Genomic DNA, 21,399 nt, shown 5'->3' on the forward strand with positions numbered 1-21,399 from the left:
AGTAGTAGTATAGCATTTTATGTGTCTTCCTTAATCCACTTCCCACCTCTTAACACACAAGCATTCAGCGAACTGTGCGTCTATATTGATGTTTATATTAAATCTAGTATCTTCACTGTTGAATCATCTCCATCTCACATGTTACTGTCGGTCTAAAAAGTTTTAAAACCTCTACTTTCCCGTGTTGCTGGTGGTAAGAGTGCAGCTTTTTCTGATCACGTTGAGGGGAATACCCGTGACGAACTCATTTTAATATGATTTGCATATGTAAATGTGGGCGTGTACAGGGAGCGCTCATATCCGCGCTGATTTAGATGTTCAAAGTATAGGTGCGTGGATCCAGTCGCACTCACTAATTTGAACATCCGAATTTTTACGAGCATACGCCTGTCTCTGGATTGAGACGTACGCCTATTTCACACCATTTTTTATGCAAGTCTTTGCGCATGAGGCCCCCGCGTCTTTTTATCACATCAGTGAACTGAGAATCATCAGCCTAATTTCAAACAGATCATTTTAAATCCTACTTGGTCATCGTACTCACTAGGAATGGGCGATATAGACTAAAAAATGTATCATTTCTGGTATTTATCTCATTAACGATAAAAATGACGATAGATAAAAACTATAAATAAATAAAACAATTCCCAGCTTAAAGTGTAAACAGGTTCCTTATAAACACAAATTAAATTGAATACATCAACAATCAATCAATATCAACACTAGAATCTGCTTCAGTAACAGCATTTACACATTAAAAAAGGCTATAATAGCTGCTGACTCAAAGAGGTCCAGGGCTGATATTTTATGGAATATACAGTATTTGTGCATGTGGGTCACTCTAATAGTGTTATTGTTTAAAAATCATTATTTTCTAAAAACAAGCACATGAAAAGCAAAAATAACTCCAATTGTGTTTTTACTGTTTAATATAAAGTTATGGTTGATAAATATCACTTTGATTTCCCATAATTAAACCAGATCAAGCTGATGGTTTAATCATTCAGGACATTTTGGTGTAACAATCACAATAGTTACAATACTGTCTTATGGGACCAGATTTGTCTGTGAACACATGAAATATAATTAAAGAATATTGCGTTTCACAAGTTGGGACGAATTAATAAAGACATTCGTTTTAAGCTAACATTTATTTCACATGACATGTGAGATGTTAGCTTTTAGCCTTCCATACAAGTGTTAAATCTGACCATAAGTAAATCGGAGGCCATTTGCGGTTTGATAACAGTAAGCCGTGTCCTTTATTTGCTCCCTTCCTGTTATGAAGTCATTAGCGTTAGCTCTTAGCCCAGTTTTGTGTTAGCTTAGCATGCTTTAGTCCAGTTTTCAGTTGGCTCTCGCTAATTTTTCCAACACTGCACGCACTTAGCTACGTCATTCGAGTATGTCGCGCACTTACCAACGTCACCAATGACAATTTCTCATTTCTATTTATCTATTACACACTCTAACCGGTGGAAATTTTTTTCTTTACGATATATCGTAAATAGGGATGTAACGATTCACTCAACTCCCGATACGATTCGATTCACGATACTGGGTTCACGATGCGATTCTCTCACGATTTATTTTACAAAATGGGACTGTAGACAAATTTTTTTTTTTTGGGGAAAAAACTAGAAAATACTGTATTATTTTCCTTTTATTTTTCATTGTCAAAAGAATCCCTTGATAAACTATTCAAAATAATGTAATTTAACTAAAAATAAATCTTGAATGAAATAAATAAAGGAATAATAGAAATGAAAATGAAGCCTATTAATTTAAATTCTGGTTCTATAATAAACAATGCAAAATGGCATAATAGTTCTTTTTCTTTTAAAAGTGCAACTGAAAATGTATTTGGTGCCTTAACAATTGGACTTTAAAAAAAAAAAAAACGTGTTTACACTGATTTACGTCATATTTGTTTGGACCAGCAGAGGGCGCTGGTAATACAGTGGTCGGTTGGCATGCAGATATCTTGCAGTGAAGAAGAGAAGCTATGCTAGCAGACAGAGCTAATAGAAAAAAGACTTTTACAGATATTCAAGTAATATTACAGATATTCTTTCGGTGCTAAAGGGGCAATGAATCATTTATTAACATATTTAAGAGTAGAAGACGGCCAGAAAGAAAGTATTAGCAGACTCCGCCCGCCGCCTACACTTGTGGATAGCGCCCTCTGCTGGTTAAAAAAAGTACTGCGATTCAATTTTCAAAAAATCGATATCAACCGTGATACCTATGAATCGATTTTTAACTGCCTTACGATTAATCGTTACATCCCTAATCGTAAACGATAACATATCGCACATTTTTAGTACTCACACAGACTAACTCACCTCTGGTGTGTTGATGATTTTCCCCAAAGACCACATGAGTGCTCCGTAAACTCTCATCAGCTGCTGCGTGCTGATCTGGTCGGCCTTGTTTAGCACGACGCGCATTTTGTCCTCGTGGTTCTTGAGGGCGCGGATCACCTCTGAGAACTCGTCGGAGATGTCCAGCTTGTGCGCATCGAAGAGGAGGATGATGCGGTCCACGCGCTCCGCGAACCACTCCAGCACTGCTGCAAAGTCATAACCTGGAGGAAGAATTCAATTCTGAGTGTTAAATCACAGAAAGTTACTGGCACAGTGTGTGTGAGTGTGTGTGGTTCTATCAACTCAAACAACAGAATCAAACAGTGTAGTGTAGAAATGTGAAAGGAGCACCTGTTTGTACATTGACTAGAGTTGGAAAAGGTTTAATTGTGGAGTGTGTGTTTATGCTTGGACCAATGTTGATCCTGTAATGTTTAAATAAGAGCTTCTTTCTCTAGTTACCAATTAACTAGCTTAGCTGGAGCTGGTGCTGAGTCACGTCTGAAGGTGAAAGTGGTTTGGAGAGAAATATGAGGGGCTCACTCATAAACAGGCCTTTTTTTTTCATACTTTCCATTTGCGAGGCGAAGCCGGGGTGGGGGAGGGGTGGAGAGATGTGGTTTTGATTAAAGTCTGTGTGTCATCTGATCGGACAAGAATGCAGTTGCTTTAAAAGTTCAGCTCCACTGCTGCACTATCAATTGTGGATCTGCTGCGCACGCATTCCAACAGTTTTTGTTTGTCCCACGAATGCAAAACACAGACAGAGAAAATAAAACGGCAACATGTGAGGAAAAGTGATTCAGACACGCACGGCAAAAGTAAACGTAAGAGTTGTGAGAGAGGATGAATAATGTGATGAAGGCAGGAAAACACCCTCGTCAAAAAGCAGCGCTTGGTGCTCATGACGTGTGAAAGCGGAGGGGGGAACATTTTTTAGGTCTGACATGGCAGTGGGAGTCAGCTGAGAAAATGTGTTCAGTCTTTAGGTCCATTTTTACCCCTCATAGAGGAGGACAGCTGCTAGGACTCACTTAAAGCCCCCCTGCATCAGCAGCTGTGGGGACGTCTCTGAGCATCAGAAATGCTGGAATTTGTGTTGCAGAGCCTGAGCGAGGCCTCAGGGGTTGGGGCGGTGGCTCAAGAGTTGGTGCTTGGAACAATAAATGAATGAAAATAGAAAATGAAAAAAAGACAGTGATAAGAATCAGTGATAAGTGGGTTTATTTGACCTCACTGGAGACTTGTAGGGAAAAGTTATCCTTAGTGACACACGTGTCAAATTACAGAAGAATGTTATTGAAATCCATGTGCGCTAAGCAGAGGTGAAAGTAACTGATTACAAGTACTCACACTACTGTAATTGAGTTGCTTTTATGGGTACTTGTACTTCTTAGAGTATATACCTACATCAGTAGTTTGACTTGTGCTTAAAGAGTAACTAAACCCCAGCTTTCTCCTGACCTGCCACAAGGAGGGAAATTTAAAAAAAAAAGCCTTGATTATGGGCGGGGCTCCTGGAGCAGTTAAGACACGCCCAGTCTATACTATAAAATCACCAAAAAAGCCATATATGCTATGCTAACTAGCTACTCAATATACCTCTCTATTCCCTCTTCTCTCAATCCAACCTACTCACCACAGGTGCTAGTTTTTATAAAAGGGGTGGGGCTAACAGTGCTTGTTTGTGATGCAAGATGGTCCCAAAACGTCACATGATCTTGTTCTCAGCCAATAGCAAAGATCCATTTTATTAGAGGATTTCAACCCATAGAGGGCAGTCACTGTGACATTTTACAACTAAATATGACAAATTGAAATACTTTGACTAAAATGTAGAGAGTTGGACCAGGATCATTTAACAGCACTACTTTATACCCAAATACATTTGTATTCAGCAGAAAAAAGTTTTGTTTTGGGGTTAAGTTACTATTAGGTAAGTTTTGAAAGAAGTAATTTGTTAAAATTTCTACACCCAACCGTTACTGAGTAAATTGTCATTTTTAATTTTGTGTCAACAGACATTGTGAAACTATTTAAAATGAAATGGCCAGACAGTAATCAAATGCATTACAGCATAGCCGACCAACCAGATTACATTTTTTATTTCAAACAGATGCCTTTGTAGAAAATAAATGTTCCTTTTTTAGTTCATACATGAGATGTTTACTGTACGCAAGGGAACTGTGGCAAGAAAGGTGGAGGGCGAAAGTAACTTGTAACTTTTACTTTGAGTACTATTTAATTGAGCTACTTTTTGCTTGTACTTGAGTATTTATGTATAACTTACTTGTACTTGAGTAGGATATATCAGTACCTTTTACACCTATAGCGCTAAGCAATAATTTAAAGTACATTTGTTATTGTTGTCTTCATCGTTTATTTTTGAAAAGAAACGTCTGAGGAAATTTTCTAGGTTTATATTGATTTTTTTCCCACCCACTGGTTACACATTTACAACAAAACAACAGTCGCACAACTCCTTTATTCGAGCATATTCCTCATTGTGCTTCTTACAGATGTGTCACACATTCTTAAATGCTTAATAAGTGATGAATGGCCAAAGCACTTCATTCAAAGGACACATGGGAAAGGCAGTTGTGCAAATTCATAGTTTCATCACTTAGGAGACGGGTTAGGAACTAACAGGATGTGACACATGCTGACCTAAGCAAAATTGAAGGGTTGTGAAATAAAAAGTACTTCATGATTCTGAAACCTGTGAAGTTTTGTGTGCCTCCAGCACTGGGTAGGTGTGAATATTACAGATTAGAGAAAAGTTAATCTGTATTACATACAGTATTTCTCCAGTGCTAGTTTTTTATGTTTACTTTTTATTGTATACATGTTTTATTTAGGAAAAATGATAAGGAGGCAGTACGTAAAGAGCCAAATATCCTCTTTGCCAGATATTTGCAGTTATTTGGATCAGTCATCCTGACCATAGTACCATGATCATTCACACTTTAAAGACAGTGTAAAGTAAATTCAGCCACTTTCTTCTAAACACACTAAATAGGTCATAAATGTATTCCTTAAAACATGTACAAAGCCATTCAACCATTTATAATGTAATTGTGGAGCTAGGCTTCACAAACTGCATTTCAATTTTCTGTGTTCAGGATTTAATGGGCAGGTCAGAAATCATAGCCGTGTTAAGTAACGGAGCCATCATTAGCATAAACCCGACCCTGCTGCTGAAGCACACCAAACTTCCATGGCCTCCAGCAGGCACAATTTGGCCCCTAGCCAAAAAAAAACCACATATTCGGACTTGGGAATAAAACACATCCGCTGGTGCCACATTTTCAATAAAATTGGCACTTTTTTGCACCGCAATTGTGTGTTTTGCCTCTTGAGGGCGCAGTCCTGACTATCCCTGAGGGATGCACATGTTTGGTCCGATCTGAGCACTTTTGGAAAACCAATGGGAGACAAAAAATTGACGCTGGAGCCGCTCTTTCCACGCGTGGGAGTGGTTTCAACGCCTCTAACTGACACGCCCCCAGTGTCTTAGAGCAGAGAGAAGAGCTTGTTTTCAATGATTTTGACACCTAATTTTATATGCTTAGCAATTTTTTTTCCATCTTTCAAATTTGGCTCAGTGGTCAATGACACATGTTTCTGTGGTGTGACAAACTCATAACACAAACTTATTTCTGCTTTACACGGACTTTAATGACTTTTACAATTTACATCCCTAATAGTAATGATACAGTAGGTCCAAATGTATGAGCCCCACATTATTAAAAAACAAAACGCAACAGCAATCTGGATTTAACTCAGTGGGGTAAGTGAGGAACCAAATTGACATAAATGAGTCAAACTCCATGAACATCGGTCAACTACAGAGATAGGAATTTTTGAAATGAATGGAATCTTCCAAGGCACAAGGTCTATCTGTGGTTAAAATGTCAGAACCAATGAAGTACTTTCGATGCAATCATTCTAACTGACAAAAAAAAACTATGTTGAAAATCAGACCTCCTTGGCTGAGTTAACAAAGGTATTTTCCATTCTTTTTTGGTGTATGTGGTTATTTGTACATCTACTTGTTCTCTTACTTTATCTATTGTTGTTTAAACTAAAGAGATTGACAACCAAAGATTTACTGCATGCACTAGGGCTGGGCGATATGAACCAAAACTCATATCTCTATTTTTTTTTTTTTTTGAAAATAGCAAAATACGATATATATCTCAATAATTTTATTTCAAAGAAAGTCTTACCAAAAAGACAATTCTGGGTTACATTTGATGCCACACTGGCACATTTACTAACAAACAGCTGTGCCACTTTAGTCTTTTTCTCCTCTAAGGGACAGCACGTGCGAGTGAGTTCTGTAGTGTGGGAAAGTTCTGGGTTAGGACACATCTAACTGTGCTCTTTATGCTGTTCTGGAAAGTAGTGAAAGCAGCAACTCCTAAAAAAGTATTCCAAAACAACATAAGCTATGAAATGATATATACAGTATATCCTCAAAATAGAAAACTTCATATATCTTGAATCTTGACATATTGCCCAGCTCTTCTCGGCATATCAACTATAAAACCTTCTTTACCTCTATTATCATGTAAAAATGCTTGTCCTGGAGGAGAGAAAGTCTAAAATAATGCCAAGCAGCTGGTAGCCTTGTACGTGTGCGATATACGCGTCTTTATTGAGCAAGTACAGACACATTCACACGCCAATGAGTCGTGTTTGTATATGATACAGTGAGTACAGGTCTGTGTAGTACAGCATTACATCTCTGTTTATACAGAAACATGCAGCACGGGAGTAAGAATGTGTAAGATTGTGTGTGCAGAAACACATCTGATGTTGATATGCATGATATCTGACTATCAGGGCCAACTCCACAAGGTGGATTTTAGGGCTGCAGATGGTGCAGGTTTTAAATGTCAGGGAGACTAATACAACCTGGAGGATTTACCGCCCTCGAGGACCAAGTTGTGAGAGCCCTGGTTTAAACACGCACACTTTAAAATATGCTGATGTGTTTACAACAGACTGCTTGGCTGGCTCATTGTCGGTCTATCATCCATGTCACAGTTAAAGCTCATATCTGGAGTTTCTGAGAAACGTCTCGATGTCCCGCCCTCAACAGCTCCACTCCCTCCCCCTGCAATCTATCAGAAGCCACGCCTCTACTTTTCTGCACACGCACCGCGGAACATAACAAGGTCACATCAAGTCGCATTGATATTGGTCTATGGGTCAGGTAAGAGCCAGAATCATACTTATGTGTTTGCTGTTGTGACGCGCGGCCTTGTTTCCGTGCACAGTTTCACTTTGATTGACAGACTCAAAAACATGAAGTCAAAGCCTATTGGCTGGACGCACTCTGCAATCGTTTCCATTTGTAAAGGGGTCTTTAGGACGAAGGAGGGACTTATATACATCAATGTATATGAATGACCACCGGCATTAGACCATAGTAAAAGACTAGTTAGGTATTTTTTCGCATTTCAAAAGAATTAAACATAAACATAGATTTCTCAGAAATTCCTGATATCAGCTTTAAGGAAACAGTTTTGAGGATGAAAAAAAAAATAGATTTTGATCAATAAATGGACTTATAAAGTGCTTTTCATTGCATGAGTTTTCATCAACTGCCACTAGGCCTTCATCAGGAGTAACACTGAGTTCGCTTTCTTCCTCAAACACATTCAGTTACATGAACCCTACTTTTGGAGCAACATAAACGACATCAACCATAGCTCTACTTAGGGTGACCAGACGTCCTGATTTACCCGGGAAAGTCCCGGTTTTCAGAGTTTTGTCCCGTGTCCCGGTCGATTTCCTCCAAACCAGGGGTCTGCAACCTGTGGCTCTAAAATAATGAATTGTTATTTTTTATAGAAGGAATTGGTGATTAATAACATTAACTTCAAATAAAATTATGACAAAACCATTTGTTGTTTTGAATAATCATAAAAACAAGTTTTTATGATTATTCAAAACAATTTTTTGGTAAAATTACTGTCCTGGTTTTGAGTTTTAAAAATTTGGGGACCCTAGCTCTACTAGTACTCACATTTGTACTACATGTACTGCAAGTACACTTTATTAGTGAAATAAAAAGAGACACTTGTAGTACTAGTAAAGCAAGAAGTGTCACTACTACTATTGAGGCAAAACGTGCCACTAGTAAACCTTAAAAGCTAATAAGGAGGAAAAGCTAATTCAGGCTTCCCATTGTTTTAAAAAAAATTGATTTCAAGCACCTTTCTTGATACCCAAGCTTGGAGTTTTCATTAGTAACATGTTTTAAGTCTACTAGTAATACAACGAACACAAAATTGAACAGAAACGAACACAAAAGCAAAAAGGTCACAACACAAATGCAAAATGGCCACAACGGAAGTGTTTTTCCGCAACGGAAGTGTTTCCGACGGACAGGTATTATGATATGATAGCCTAATATGAAAAATATGAGTATCCTAATCAACTTTCACTTACTTTCATACGTGTTTCGATGTTTTCTTGTTCTTCTCTGTTCTGGCGGGTTAAAAACATCCGCCAGAAACGTGTCCGTCTGTAATACCGGTCCGTCGGAAACACTTCCGTTGCGGAAACCCGGTGGTTGGGAAGTGTCAGGTGAATGCATTTACAGAAATGAACACAAATGCAAAATGGCCACAACCGGTCCGTCGAAAACACTTCCGTTGTGGCCATTTTGCATTCGTGTTGTGACCTTTTTGCATTTGTGTTCGTTTCTGTAAATGCATTCACCTGACACTTCCCAGCCACCGTATATAAGGATTACAATTACACATTTTGCTTCACTAGTAAATTTGAGTACTATACTAGTGAAGCTCAACTATGGTTGATATAGACACCAGCTTTACCACCTGAGCCATAGCCTCACCAGACCAACACACACACACACACACACACACACACACAGACACAGACACTATACTGCTGCTGAGAAACTGAGATCTGTTTCTCATTTTAGTTGACTTCCTTTCTCAGGAGAACACACTGTTTACTTCCTCTTGAATTTGCTCAGATCAGGTAGAAAAAGAAGAAGCAGCATTTATTTGTACTCTGATCGAAAACAACAACAACTCGTTTTGAGCCACGGGAAGAAACTTCGAGTGTGTGACACAGCAGGTCACAGAGCTGTTTAAGCACATTATGAAACAAGCAAGGATATATGACTCAGTGAAAAGATGTTTTAAAAGGGAACCTACATTAGAAAAAGTAAATAAATAAATACTGATTCACATTGAAAAATGGCAGGAAGTGAACTTCAAAGCGCTGTGTCCCCCCCCCCCCCCCCATTTACTGCTGCCAGGCTATGATCATTGGGCTCTGACCTGAGGCTGCTTCAGGAGTTAAATACAGGTTTAACAGAACTAGAGAGGAATGTAAACGCTGACTCAACAATGCAGGACACAGATCACGTGTCAAACTCAAGGCCTGGGGCCAAATCCGGCCCTTTAGAGCATCCAATTCGGCCCGCAGGAGAAAGTACAAATGAAAACATGAATTATTGTGTAAATCAGTATTTCTCAAATGGGGGTACACAATGGCCCTGTAAGGGGTACTTGAGAATGAGAGAATGGATAATTAAATGAAAGCATTAAAAATATGGGGTTTTATAATGTTTATTTTTCAATTAAAAAAGATAATCATATAATGATGTTGATTCGAACATGAACTGAAAATACAAAAGTCAGTCTCCAGGAGGGAGATGACCGCAAATGATGAAAAAAAAACTTTAGGAATAAATAAATGTATTCAGGAGGCACTAAATACTGTTTCATTCCACATACTTACAAAATGACATTCTCTAAAATGTGTGTTATCACTCATTCATTCATCATTATGCTCTATTGTTGTTTTTTCATAGAATTCTGAGAAAAATGTTGTAGTCAGACAGAATGATTCAGAATAAGAGAAAGGGGGTCCTAGAGCCAAAAAGGGTTGAGAACCATTGCTGTAAATTACCAAATAATTCAGTGGTAGATATCGCAAATTCTGTAACTCTACAATATTTTTAGGGTCTTGAATTTTTCCTTTGTTAATATCACATGAATGCAGTCATTTCTACTTGCAAATTGTGAAAAGAACTACATTTTTCCACAAATCTTGAGATTTCTCACCAACAATTCCACAAAATTTCTCTAAATTACACAAAAATCAGTAACAAAATCAAATGAATTGAACCAATATTGAAAACTAGGGCACAATAATGTTAAAGTTGTTCTTTCAGCCCACTTGAAGTCAAACTGCTCCATATTTGGCCCTTGAACTAATATGAGTTTGACACCCATGACTTGGGTATTTAAGTGAGTTTCCTTTTTGTTTCTGATCTCGTAACTTCCTGCTGGGTCGAATCCGGGCTTGTGCAATCTTAGAATTACAGTTTGTAGAATCTAAGATTGCATGTTGTAAAAATAATAAGTGAGTGCATAAACCTGATAGTTGTTAAAGCTTTGGGCGTATGTGTGGGAGGCAAACCTCTGCTTATCCTCTGCTTCTCCCCTGACAGGATTCCAGGAGTATCGATGATACTGATGCTCTCCAGGACCGGGTTAGGCAGCTGGGCACACATGAACCTGCAGAGGAAACAGCAGCACATGCATGAGATACACGTGGGCATGGAAAGAGGAAGTGAAAGTAAAATAACAATATGATAAAGAACGAAAGAAAGAAGAGGGAAAGAGTGAGGAGGGGCATTAGGTAGAAAACCAGTTGGGTCAGTGTTTATTCAGGAGCTTGGCATTGAACTGATGTTCCAGAGCTTTTCACAAACAACCTGCTCATTCTCAGCCTGGAACGGTGGAATTCTTCAGTTCACCCACTGCATGCAGGCCATGTTTGGGCCCAACCTGGTTACGCTGGAGATTTCTTCCTATAAAAAATAGTTTTTTCTTCCCACTGTCACTAAATGCTTGTTCATGTGGATCTTCTTTCTTACTATGAAGTGCTTTGAGATGACGTTGTTGTAATTTTCGCTATATAAATAAAGGTAAATTGATATTAATTGAATTTAAAATACTTTGCATAATTTGCATTTAAAAATAAAAAGTGGTCGTACATGCAATGACAAATAAAGTCGTTCTAATATACAGGTAAAAGGATCAAACGTGATTACAGTGACTGGCATTTTTTCCAATGACAATTAAATATCAATTATTATTTTCCACCTGAAAGTCAATTACAATTAAGTTCTCAATTACTAAAGTTCATTGACAATTATTCACAATTACTGAGCCTTTAATAAATAAGTCCATGAAAAGTGACCTTCCTCTTGTGTTAGCTTTCTGTTAGCATCTCTTCCGATAACGGTTCAGTTCGACCCATGTCTTAAATCAGCTGTAAAATACACTGAAAAATATGATCTATCATCCAAATGGTTTTTCATCTCTTGGTTACCTTATTAGGTTTCCTAATCAATGAAAATATTGGTATTAATATTTTTGGAATGATCCTTCTTTCTGTCAGTATACCCCTCAATTTAAATGTATCAATCATCTGAACTCAATTACAATCCAATTATAATTACAACAACTGTTTCAGTCGGCATTTTGCGGTGAGAAAAATGTTTCAGCCGAAAATGAAAATGAACATTTGGGCCATTTTCGGCAGAAAATATTCGGTGGCCAGAATTTGGGTGCATCACTATATTAATGATTTTTATTATTCGTCATATATCATTAGTAAGTATTAAAAAAAGATCTCGGACAGAAATATTATATACATAATGTTATAAAATATATTAATACTTAATAAAAGGCATATATTGCCACACTATATTTAGTATTTAAAATGTAATTGATGCAATTTAAATAGTATATCATGTACATGTCATGTACATTCATGTGTATTTAAATATGTATAATATATGTTTAAGAAAAAAAAAATGTGACATTATTCGGGATGTTCCGATACATCTTTTTCATTTCCGATATGATACCGATATTGCAGCCTTGCGTATCGGAAGATACTGATATTGATCTGATATCAGCACAAATCACACATACTTTTATTACTAAAAAAAAAATATGAACTACTTATTTTGTAGCGTGGAATGTTAGAAAAGGCTTGATCAAGTGATATTACTCAAACAGAGAACAATAGCAATAGTAAGTATGAGAAAAACTGACCCATTTATTATTAACCAATTGGTTACATTACTTAACATTCAACAGATTATCTACAGTGTTCTACAATTGAATAAAATAAATAAAAAATGCATTGGGAGAAAAAAAAACAAAAACAGAAATCGGAAATTTGAATCCGATATCCGATATTCGTTTTCAGGCTGATATCGGACCGATATCCGATATCGGATGGGGACGCCCATAGAAATTATCTAGAGAGCCTTGTTTTGTTTTTTGTGATGGGGTAGGTGTGTATAAGCTTTTGCTTAATTACGCTTTTGCCAAAATAATATTCTAATTTAGTTTAAAATTTTAATCTCCGTCAACTGGTTATGTGTTTCCCAGTGCGAGTATGTTGCTTATATGTCCTCAATGATGTGAAGGTTTAGGAAAAGAAACAAAGTGCCGATACTTGAGAGGCTTAAACTGCAAGGCCAGACTCTTTCCCAGAACAACATAGTTCACAACACAATGGTAGGGTTGCGACTAAATGACTGATTATGTTTTAAAGAGTGTTTTTCTCTCCGGTGATAAACACAGGCAGACGTGCACAGTCTGAAGAGTGAGAGAAAATGAGTGTTTTAGCATAAACCCACAGTGAGGACAAAGCAGGAGATTGTTGAGCCTCCCTCACTGCTCAGGGTTCTCGTTCTCACTCCACTGAGCCTTCAGCTAAACCCAACCAATACTCCTGACGTTAGCTCTGAGGCATTGGGGTCACAAGACCAGGAGAACCGTGCTTTTACATTCCTGCTTCCACCACAATGATGGAAAACACACACACACGTGAACCCCACACAGGGGGGGAAGGAAAAATCCACAAGGACGAAGTCATAGAAACACAAGCCAAGGAGTTCTTTGTGTGAAGATCCATGTGATGGTATTACATTATGATAACAGTAAGTGCCCGAGAAAACAAGCATGCACATTTCCTCCCTCTCTTATAACTGATGGTGTAGGACACCAGCTGGAATTTTGGCTTAAGTTTTCCACTAAAGCATCAATCCCCACATTTTTCCACACTGGGCTTAAAGGAAAAAATGCAGTGATGAGCTCGAGTAGAAATTCTAAGCAACAGAAGGTTCCCAAAGCCAGCCAGAATTAGGGCGTGGCCAGAATGAATTGGGTTTCATTCATTACAAAAAAAAAAAAAACAACGCACTAAAAAAAAAATAATGGCCATCAATCGCTTTTTTTGCACTCCAAACAGCACGGAACCTTTGTCATTCTAAGAGTTCCCGGTACACCTCTTATATGGGTGCACAGACTACAATACAAAGATGGGAGACTGCTGAGTTTTTGTTGGCATTCATTTTGTCTTATAAAAACACCGGATGGAAAATAAAAGACCAGTTGAGTGCAAATTGTACAAGAAAAAGTTTGCCGATCACCAGAGCTTTTGCAGCCCCCGCATGCTAAACATGTAGCAGCTAGCACGGACAGCTAGCTAGAGCGCACACTCGAACACTGTTAACTCCTACATGCTGTGAGCACACCGGGTTCAGAGCCAAAATGAATAAGTCCATGACTGACAAATGAACAAGGTCAGTGGATAAATATTATTATCTGAAGGAGAGAAAAATCAATATGTTTGGTGTTCTATAAATGCTCAGAAAAGGGTTCTTACTGTTTATGATGTGCTAACTTTATAGCACTACATATGAACCTGATGTATTATTTCATTTGTATTTTCTGTTATTTGTAGATTGACCAAAGTAAACATCAATATTCCCCTGATGGTCTAAACTAAAGGTGTCAACAGCCCTTAGGACTAGTTTCACATACAGAGGAATGGAAATGTCTACGCCTGCAAACAATAAATGACTTTATAAAGCCACTTTGATTCATATCAGTCTTTTGATCTGCCACAATAATGTAATTAAATTAAATTAAACTATAATACCTCAAGTTGAAAGCGTTTCTCAGCAATTTTTATGAGATTAAAAAAAAGAGATTAATAATTAAATACAGAGCATAATTATTGAATCACTCAATTTTTTTAATCTCTTGACAGCACCAGCCAGAATATAGTTTTCTTAATATTTAGTTACATATTGGAAATGAAGTAAGCTGGAAAAAGCGAGGAGTTCCCGGTAATATTCTGTATCAGATCTGTCGTGTGACTGGAAGTTGGAGTTGGAGCCATGACAGAAAGCCTTCCTCTTCCTCCCCCATGTCCTGACCTATTGGCTTCCCTCACATTGTAACCTCCACTTCCCGTAAGAGAGAGGAAGTCGAGCGGCTGTGACTCGTAGTGAACATGGAGGTTACCACTGTGTCACTGTCCTACGTTTGCTTCCTGTAAACTCTGGCCTTGATTCTAATGGCTTAATCATCTGCTTATGTCCACACCCTTGTGGGGTTTTATTTTCAGTATATTTATTATGCATGCTCCAAGGCTGCCAGAGTACCTGGTTAAAGTGCAGTGTCAGCATCCTGGAATCGCAGGCCTTGAGCTGACAGGACGACGCAGCAGGGCAGTGCAGGCCAGAGTGGGCCAGAGCGGAACTTAAACATCGCTGACTCTGGGTTTAGTGACTGATGGGTCACAGGAACACAGACATACTAACGAGGCCTCTGAGGCTCTGAGTGCAGCAGCATGGACAGCAAAAGAGGAACAAGTGCTAAAACACTAGCATGCTCATCTATAGGGGTAAACTTTACTAAATTAAAAACAATTGGGTGAATAAAGAACACGATACAACCAAAAAATGTTCCTAGTCTCTTACTTACAAGCACTATTTATGGGTGTGACAATAAAAAGGACTGATTTCTCTTCAATCTCGTTAATAAATACCTGCTTGTAGAAGGCAAGTGTTGCCTGGTTATCCTGGCTGGTTGCTGCTTATGACACACACGGAAACCACTGCAATAGTCTCCAAATTTCAGTCGCTAGCAAATGTGACCCTTAAGAACCGTGGTTTTTTTCCCAAGTGCCCCATTTCTCTTACATTTGAATGCAAGTACCCCCCTTATGGACGATTTTCTTCAGAATTATGTTAAAAAACAACTATAGAGCATAATGATGGAATGATCGCGTGAAACAAAACAGTATTTAATGCTTACTGAATAGATTTATTTCTATAGTTTTTATCATTTACTGTTATCTCCTGACCAAGGCTGACCCTTGTATTTTCAGTTCATATTCTGATCAAGATAATTTCTATCATTATTTTGTGTAATTTTGTGTTTTGTTGTTGTTCGTCTGTTATTATTATTCAGAATATTTCTCTTATTTTGTGTGTTTTTGTTGTCGTTTGTGTGTTGTTGGTATTATCTAATTATTCTATCTCAGTGTGTGTGTTTTTGGTGTCATTTGGTTCATTCTTATGTCATTTTGTATGCTATTTTTGTGTAGTTCCTAGTGATCCTGTGTATTTGTGTTTCATTTAGTGAGTCTTTGTTGTCGTTTTGTGTGTTGCTGGTAATAGTAAGTATTTTTCTCTCTTTGTGTGTGTTTTTGGTTTCATTTTGAGTATTTTGTTGTTGTTTGTCTGTTCTTTTTATTATTCAGTATATTTCTCTCATATTTTGTGTGTTGTTGTCATGTTGTAGTTGCTGGTAATATTTAGTGTGATTATCATTTTTAACTAAAAATAAACATTATAAAACCCCATATTTTTAATGCTTTCATTTGTAAATCTTTCTCTCTCTCAAGTAGCCCCTGTAGTGCCATTGCATACCACTAGGGGTACACGTACCTCCATTTGAGAAGCCCTGCTTTAGAGCATACTGTTGAATGTAGGGTTTAGACCTTCTCAGAGCACGAAAACGGGCTAGCTAATAATAATAAATGGCACAGTTCAATAAGATAATAAAAAGTATGAAAGAAAACGCCTAACATTTCAGATCTTTCATCCCATTATTGAATACTAGTGATGACCGAAATTCCGGCCACCAAAAATTTTGGGCCGAAACAGGATGTTGTAAAGACACGAGCAAACACATTCAGAGTCATAAATGCAATGGTACTAATAATTTGCATAATAATTTCATCCAGTGTTTCGGTTTTCATTTTGGTGCATCCCTATTGAATACATACTCATTAAACACTTAAAATGGTATTGCGGTCATCCTTAAAATTCCTATGTTTAATGTCTACGGAGGATCAATTGGCTAGGGAACAGCAAACCTGTATAAAGAGACTGAATAGCCATAGCCTAACCCTGGCCCAGTTAAAACAATTGGCGCAAGAAAAGTACAAGATTTTATAGGCCTGGAACCCGACTACGGTCAAAACATTTGGCAAATACATGACTTCCTTCATGGTGTCCTGTAACCACCTTCTACTTGTTCAATGTCTCACACAAACTTACAAACACGGGTGTTAGCCAGCCAGATAACCTATAGCTGTCTGTTCGAGTAACAATAATTGCATTTTAAATTAAAATCAACTTGATACTTTGCCAGCTTCGTTGTATTGCCATGTGCATGTTTGTTTTCCTCCAAACAGACTGGATAACAACAGGGTTCACTCTGTGCATCAGTCTCTGCACCTTGGTGAGTTTGTTCCATAGCAGAATAAATGGAGTGACCCCTCTTCTCAGACATTCAGCTACTTTCTCTCTGGGAGGTGTGGTCGCAACGTAACGTGAAGCACAGCCAGCGTGTGCTCCAGCGACGGCTGGCTGTGCGCCTTTATTTTCCCTGGCCAACTCTCGCTTCACCGCCACAAAGCCACATGGCTTCTCCGTTGGCCACAGCGACATGGTGAAAAATACTCATGAGAAATAAAGTTTTATTGCATTTGAAAGGGTGTATCTGCATTATGATACATTATCATTACATAGTGGTTATTGAATGGACGGCCCCGAGCTGCATATTTGGAAACCGCAAGCGTATACATTCTTGCTAATATCAAACAGTGGGAAGTCTCTTAAACTGAATGTGCAGACATACTCTTGTCTCTGCTCCGTCCCTTGCTTTCACTTTCAGCGTGTGTGTGATGAGTTCTATTTTCACTCCAACTTTTCAATGAATGGTACTTTACTTATTTACTTTGGGATAGCACAGTGGTTCATCCAGTCTTTGTTGTGCTGTTTAGGGTCATTTTGAGTGTGTGTTTACTTCTTGGTAGCGTAGGCACAGTCTTAAAGTGTCTATATTAAACAGTTGGCTGAATAATGAACTGGTGACTTTCTAAGTCTTTCAAATCCTTCTGCAACCATTCCCAGCTTTACATTAAACCAACAATTGTTGATTAAATATCTTCTGAAAGCTTCTTTTGACACGGCATAGTTCTCATGAATGTTTTTTTGGTGCCAGGCAAACTTAAAAGTTTACAGTATTTTCATTACTCAAAGCAGCCCTAGTCCATACCCCCAAACTATTTTTCTTAATAAAACTTCAAATATGGCAACATCTTAATCCAAGTAGCTTTTTTGAGGTAATTACCTCAAGGCTTCACATGTTTTCCAATAGTAAAACAAGGTTTTGTTATGGTTAAAACAGCTGACAAAACAATGAATTATCAGAATTATTCTACCATTTCATGTATAATATACTGTATTTGTTATTAGCTTTGACAGAAATGGCAATCGTTTCACAACAAAATAGGGAAACAATGACATTTTGAAAGATAACCCCACATATCTGTTAACAATATGGTTTAATCAATGTAAGGCATACTAGGTGGTAGTGGATTGTTGCTCACTTGGAGAGCAAAGGGATTTCAGGCGTGCACGGTTTGTTTTAACTCTCTTTTTAATCTGAATAACCCAGAAACACATACATCAGCCACACCGTCTATTTGATTTGCTCGGATGCTCCCGTCTTTACCCGAGGACCCCTGCCGCCACTTAGCTGCCCCCAAAGCTGCCTGTCTACATCCTCCGCTTAGTAACCTTAATAAACGTCCAATATAAACAGTGTGCTTCAACAAGACGTAGCGTGTAGCGGCACATGAAGCTGCTCGTCATCAAAACGGATCATTCTACATGCGCGCGCGCGCATGTAGAATGTAGGTGCGAATACAGTCTGGTTGAAACGTGTTCGGGCTTAAATGGAGATCGGCTTCATTCTGGTCAGACGGGTTCGGGCCGGGTTTTCTTTTTTGGCCTGATTAAAGCTCTACTATGTATTGTGTGCTTCCTCCGTACACGTGCGTGCATGTGTGTTCCAATATTACTGTAGGTCCCACATAATAAGCACATCTTTGTTATCAATCATTTGAATAAAATGTTATTTCTTGTCTAAAGTGTTTGTGAGTATTTATTAGTGAAGGACCTATTCCAAGGATGAGTAACTCTAACTACATTCATCATCACCTTCACCTATTCAACAAATCACTTTTAGCATTAAAGTGAGGCTGTAACAAAAATTATAAAAACAAAAAACGCAACTTTTTACAACATTTAGTAGCTTTTTAGATCATTTACTAGCTTTTTTGCTTTACTTCACTAAATTTCTAAATTTTCCGCACCAGTGGCGCTTGGACGCACTCTATGCAATCCTCCTATGCTGTGAAAAATTCCTGGTGAAAACCATGAAATGAGTCCTAATATAATATATTTATAGCAATCAAAGGTTAGAGCTAAAGAGCGTTACCACACTAAGCACTGTATCTAACACTTGGACAAATTAGGTAGTGATTTCCAAAGCCAGGCCTATGTTAGGCACAATCTTGTCATAGTTTCCTTGAAGTGAGTGATTAAAACAGTCCCTGTGAACTCTGTCTAAAACCCCCTAAACTCTTTAAGTGGGATCTGACAAACATGGCCTGGCTTTGTGAACTCAGAGGTGAGAGTTGGCAGATGGCTCCACCCACACAAGATAAGTTAAACACTCCACATAATTGAAGGAAGGGATGTCAGAAGGTAATGGGAAGCAGGCTTAACGGGGGAAGTGTCAGCTTGAGTGTTTGAATTATTACACACTAGCAGCATACAGAGCCACACACAACATTTGACAAACTGAAGCTGATAAAATGGTTTATATTCAGTTTTAGTGATTGGACCTTTTGTTTTTCTGACCACTTCAGTCCCATAGGCTAACACTCCACTACTTCACATGGGACTGAAGGAAAACTCATCAATTAAAAGAAGTAAAATCATCAACAATGAGAGGTCAAACTTTGGAGATCTTGTAAAATACGAACATACAAACAACAAGTACACAAGTGTAGGTTTAGCAAAGACTTATTTAGCTCACACTCTGAGCAGGATGGGGCGGGACTTCAGTCACACTTTCAATGACACACATTTGTCCGACCTTGGCTCACACAGTTTGAAAAAGCCTCATATCTCTCAGCCCGTCTTTGTTTTAGTCTCTGTTGTCTTCATTTCAGTGTTGTACTGCTTTCGGCACCCAATGCCCCTTCACATATAAGAAGTGTAATGTCATGTGGACATTATCAATCAAGTGGACACTGGAGTTAAATCTGAAGGTACAGCTTCCATTATTGTTAACTGGAAGTGAATCATCATGGAAATCTAATTTCTGCAAGCAAAAAAACTTTCATTTATCTACACAATGTGGAAACAAAATGTAAAAAATATATGCATTATTAAAAAGCCATTGATTTACTGCCTTTTTTTTTTACATATTCTTACTGTTTGTGTTTTTGTCTGGAGTTTGATTGGGAGCAGGTGCTGATTCAATTCAAAAAACTACAGTTAAGTTAAATTACAATAAAAAAAACAATACCTCAAACCTTTCACCCTTTTGTGGTAAAACTTCATTAACCAAACTGTCAGGTGTGACCAAAAGAGGATTATCAGCATTCAGTGGTGTGGCAACACTTTTATGGCAGTGGATATTAAACCTATGGCACCGTCAAAGGACGACACAAGGTTATCCATTATTTACAGCTTTAGGGCCTCAGGCTGAGGTTGGGATGGTGTTATGAGGAGTTCCTCTGCCAGCTGTGAGCAGGGAGACGATTGATAGAAATGACTGGACTTGTTAGAGTTACTAATACCAAACATACCTGTAGGAGAACAGAGAAAGTTACACATTAGCCACGTTTACATGGGAGCTCTAATTACTAGGGGTGGGAACCTCACGATACGATACGCGATACAAAGCTCATGATGACGATTATCTCACGATATGACAATACTCTGATTATCAAAATATTGGTCAGAAATCAATCTATGATAATCTATGACATAACAAGAAAAAAAAGATTAAGTGAAAAAATACAATTTTTATTTCATATCTCTGAAAGACAATACATTGAAAAAGTGTCCTATGAACAGTGACACTATTTTAGTGCGACATTTCTGTAAATAAGTGTCAACATACCAATGTAAACAAATAAGTATCTCCAATGGTGCTTTCTGTAAACAAAAAATAGGGTCTTTCTTACCAGTGACACCATTATAGTGCAGTATTCCAGTAAACAATATATTGGTTCTTTCAATAAACAGTGACAAAATTCCTGAAGACCTACCTGCACATTTTAGTGAAAAAGCTAAAAAGGTTTTGAAAATAATAAAATGAATCTTAAATTAAAAAAATCAATGCAAAAATCAATGGCTAAGTGAGCATATTAATAATCGATCGTGCGAAAAAATATTGCGATATATCGCTGTATCGAGATATTGTCAGATTCCTACTAATTACCCAGAAACATTTCGGAGATGGAGTAAATGCTACCTGTACTGCTGCACATGCACAGGCTGTAATATCACCAAGTTCATCATTGTACCAGTTGTTAGAGCTCCTATCTTTACCAGGGAGAAAATATTTATTACTGGATATTTTTTCTGGAGTTTTACTGGGCTTTGTTTAGCGGTTATTAGTTCCTATCTCCTTCTCCTGCTTCGTGGACAAATTGTTGTACGTTATTTTTGAGCTGCTGCTTCAAAATTACACTCAAAATAAAAGTGAAACTAGTTCTTATTATGTTGTTTTCTATGTTGTAGCTGAAAATAAAAGGTTTGTTGTGTGTTTGTTGTGATACGTTACATTAC

The 21,399-nt window shown here is 37.9% G+C and overlaps 1 protein-coding gene across 1 annotated transcript in view; it reads right to left on the minus strand.

The window, feature by feature from the left end:
- The window catches only part of ehd1a (EH-domain containing 1a), a 30,354-nt gene that overhangs the window by 5,286 nt on the left and 3,669 nt on the right, over positions 1-21,399 (minus strand). Inside the window, exons 2-3 of the mRNA XM_028459371.1 lie at positions 10,839-10,936; positions 2,346-2,587 (exon numbers count right to left, since the gene is read on the minus strand). Coding sequence (XP_028315172.1) covers positions 2,346-2,587; positions 10,839-10,936 — 340 coding nt within the window. The remainder of the gene's footprint in view (positions 1-2,345; positions 2,588-10,838; positions 10,937-21,399) is intronic.

This window comes from Gouania willdenowi, chromosome 10 (genome assembly GCF_900634775.1).
Source record: "Gouania willdenowi chromosome 10, fGouWil2.1, whole genome shotgun sequence".
Taxonomy (NCBI): domain Eukaryota; kingdom Metazoa; phylum Chordata; class Actinopteri; order Blenniiformes; family Gobiesocidae; genus Gouania; species Gouania willdenowi.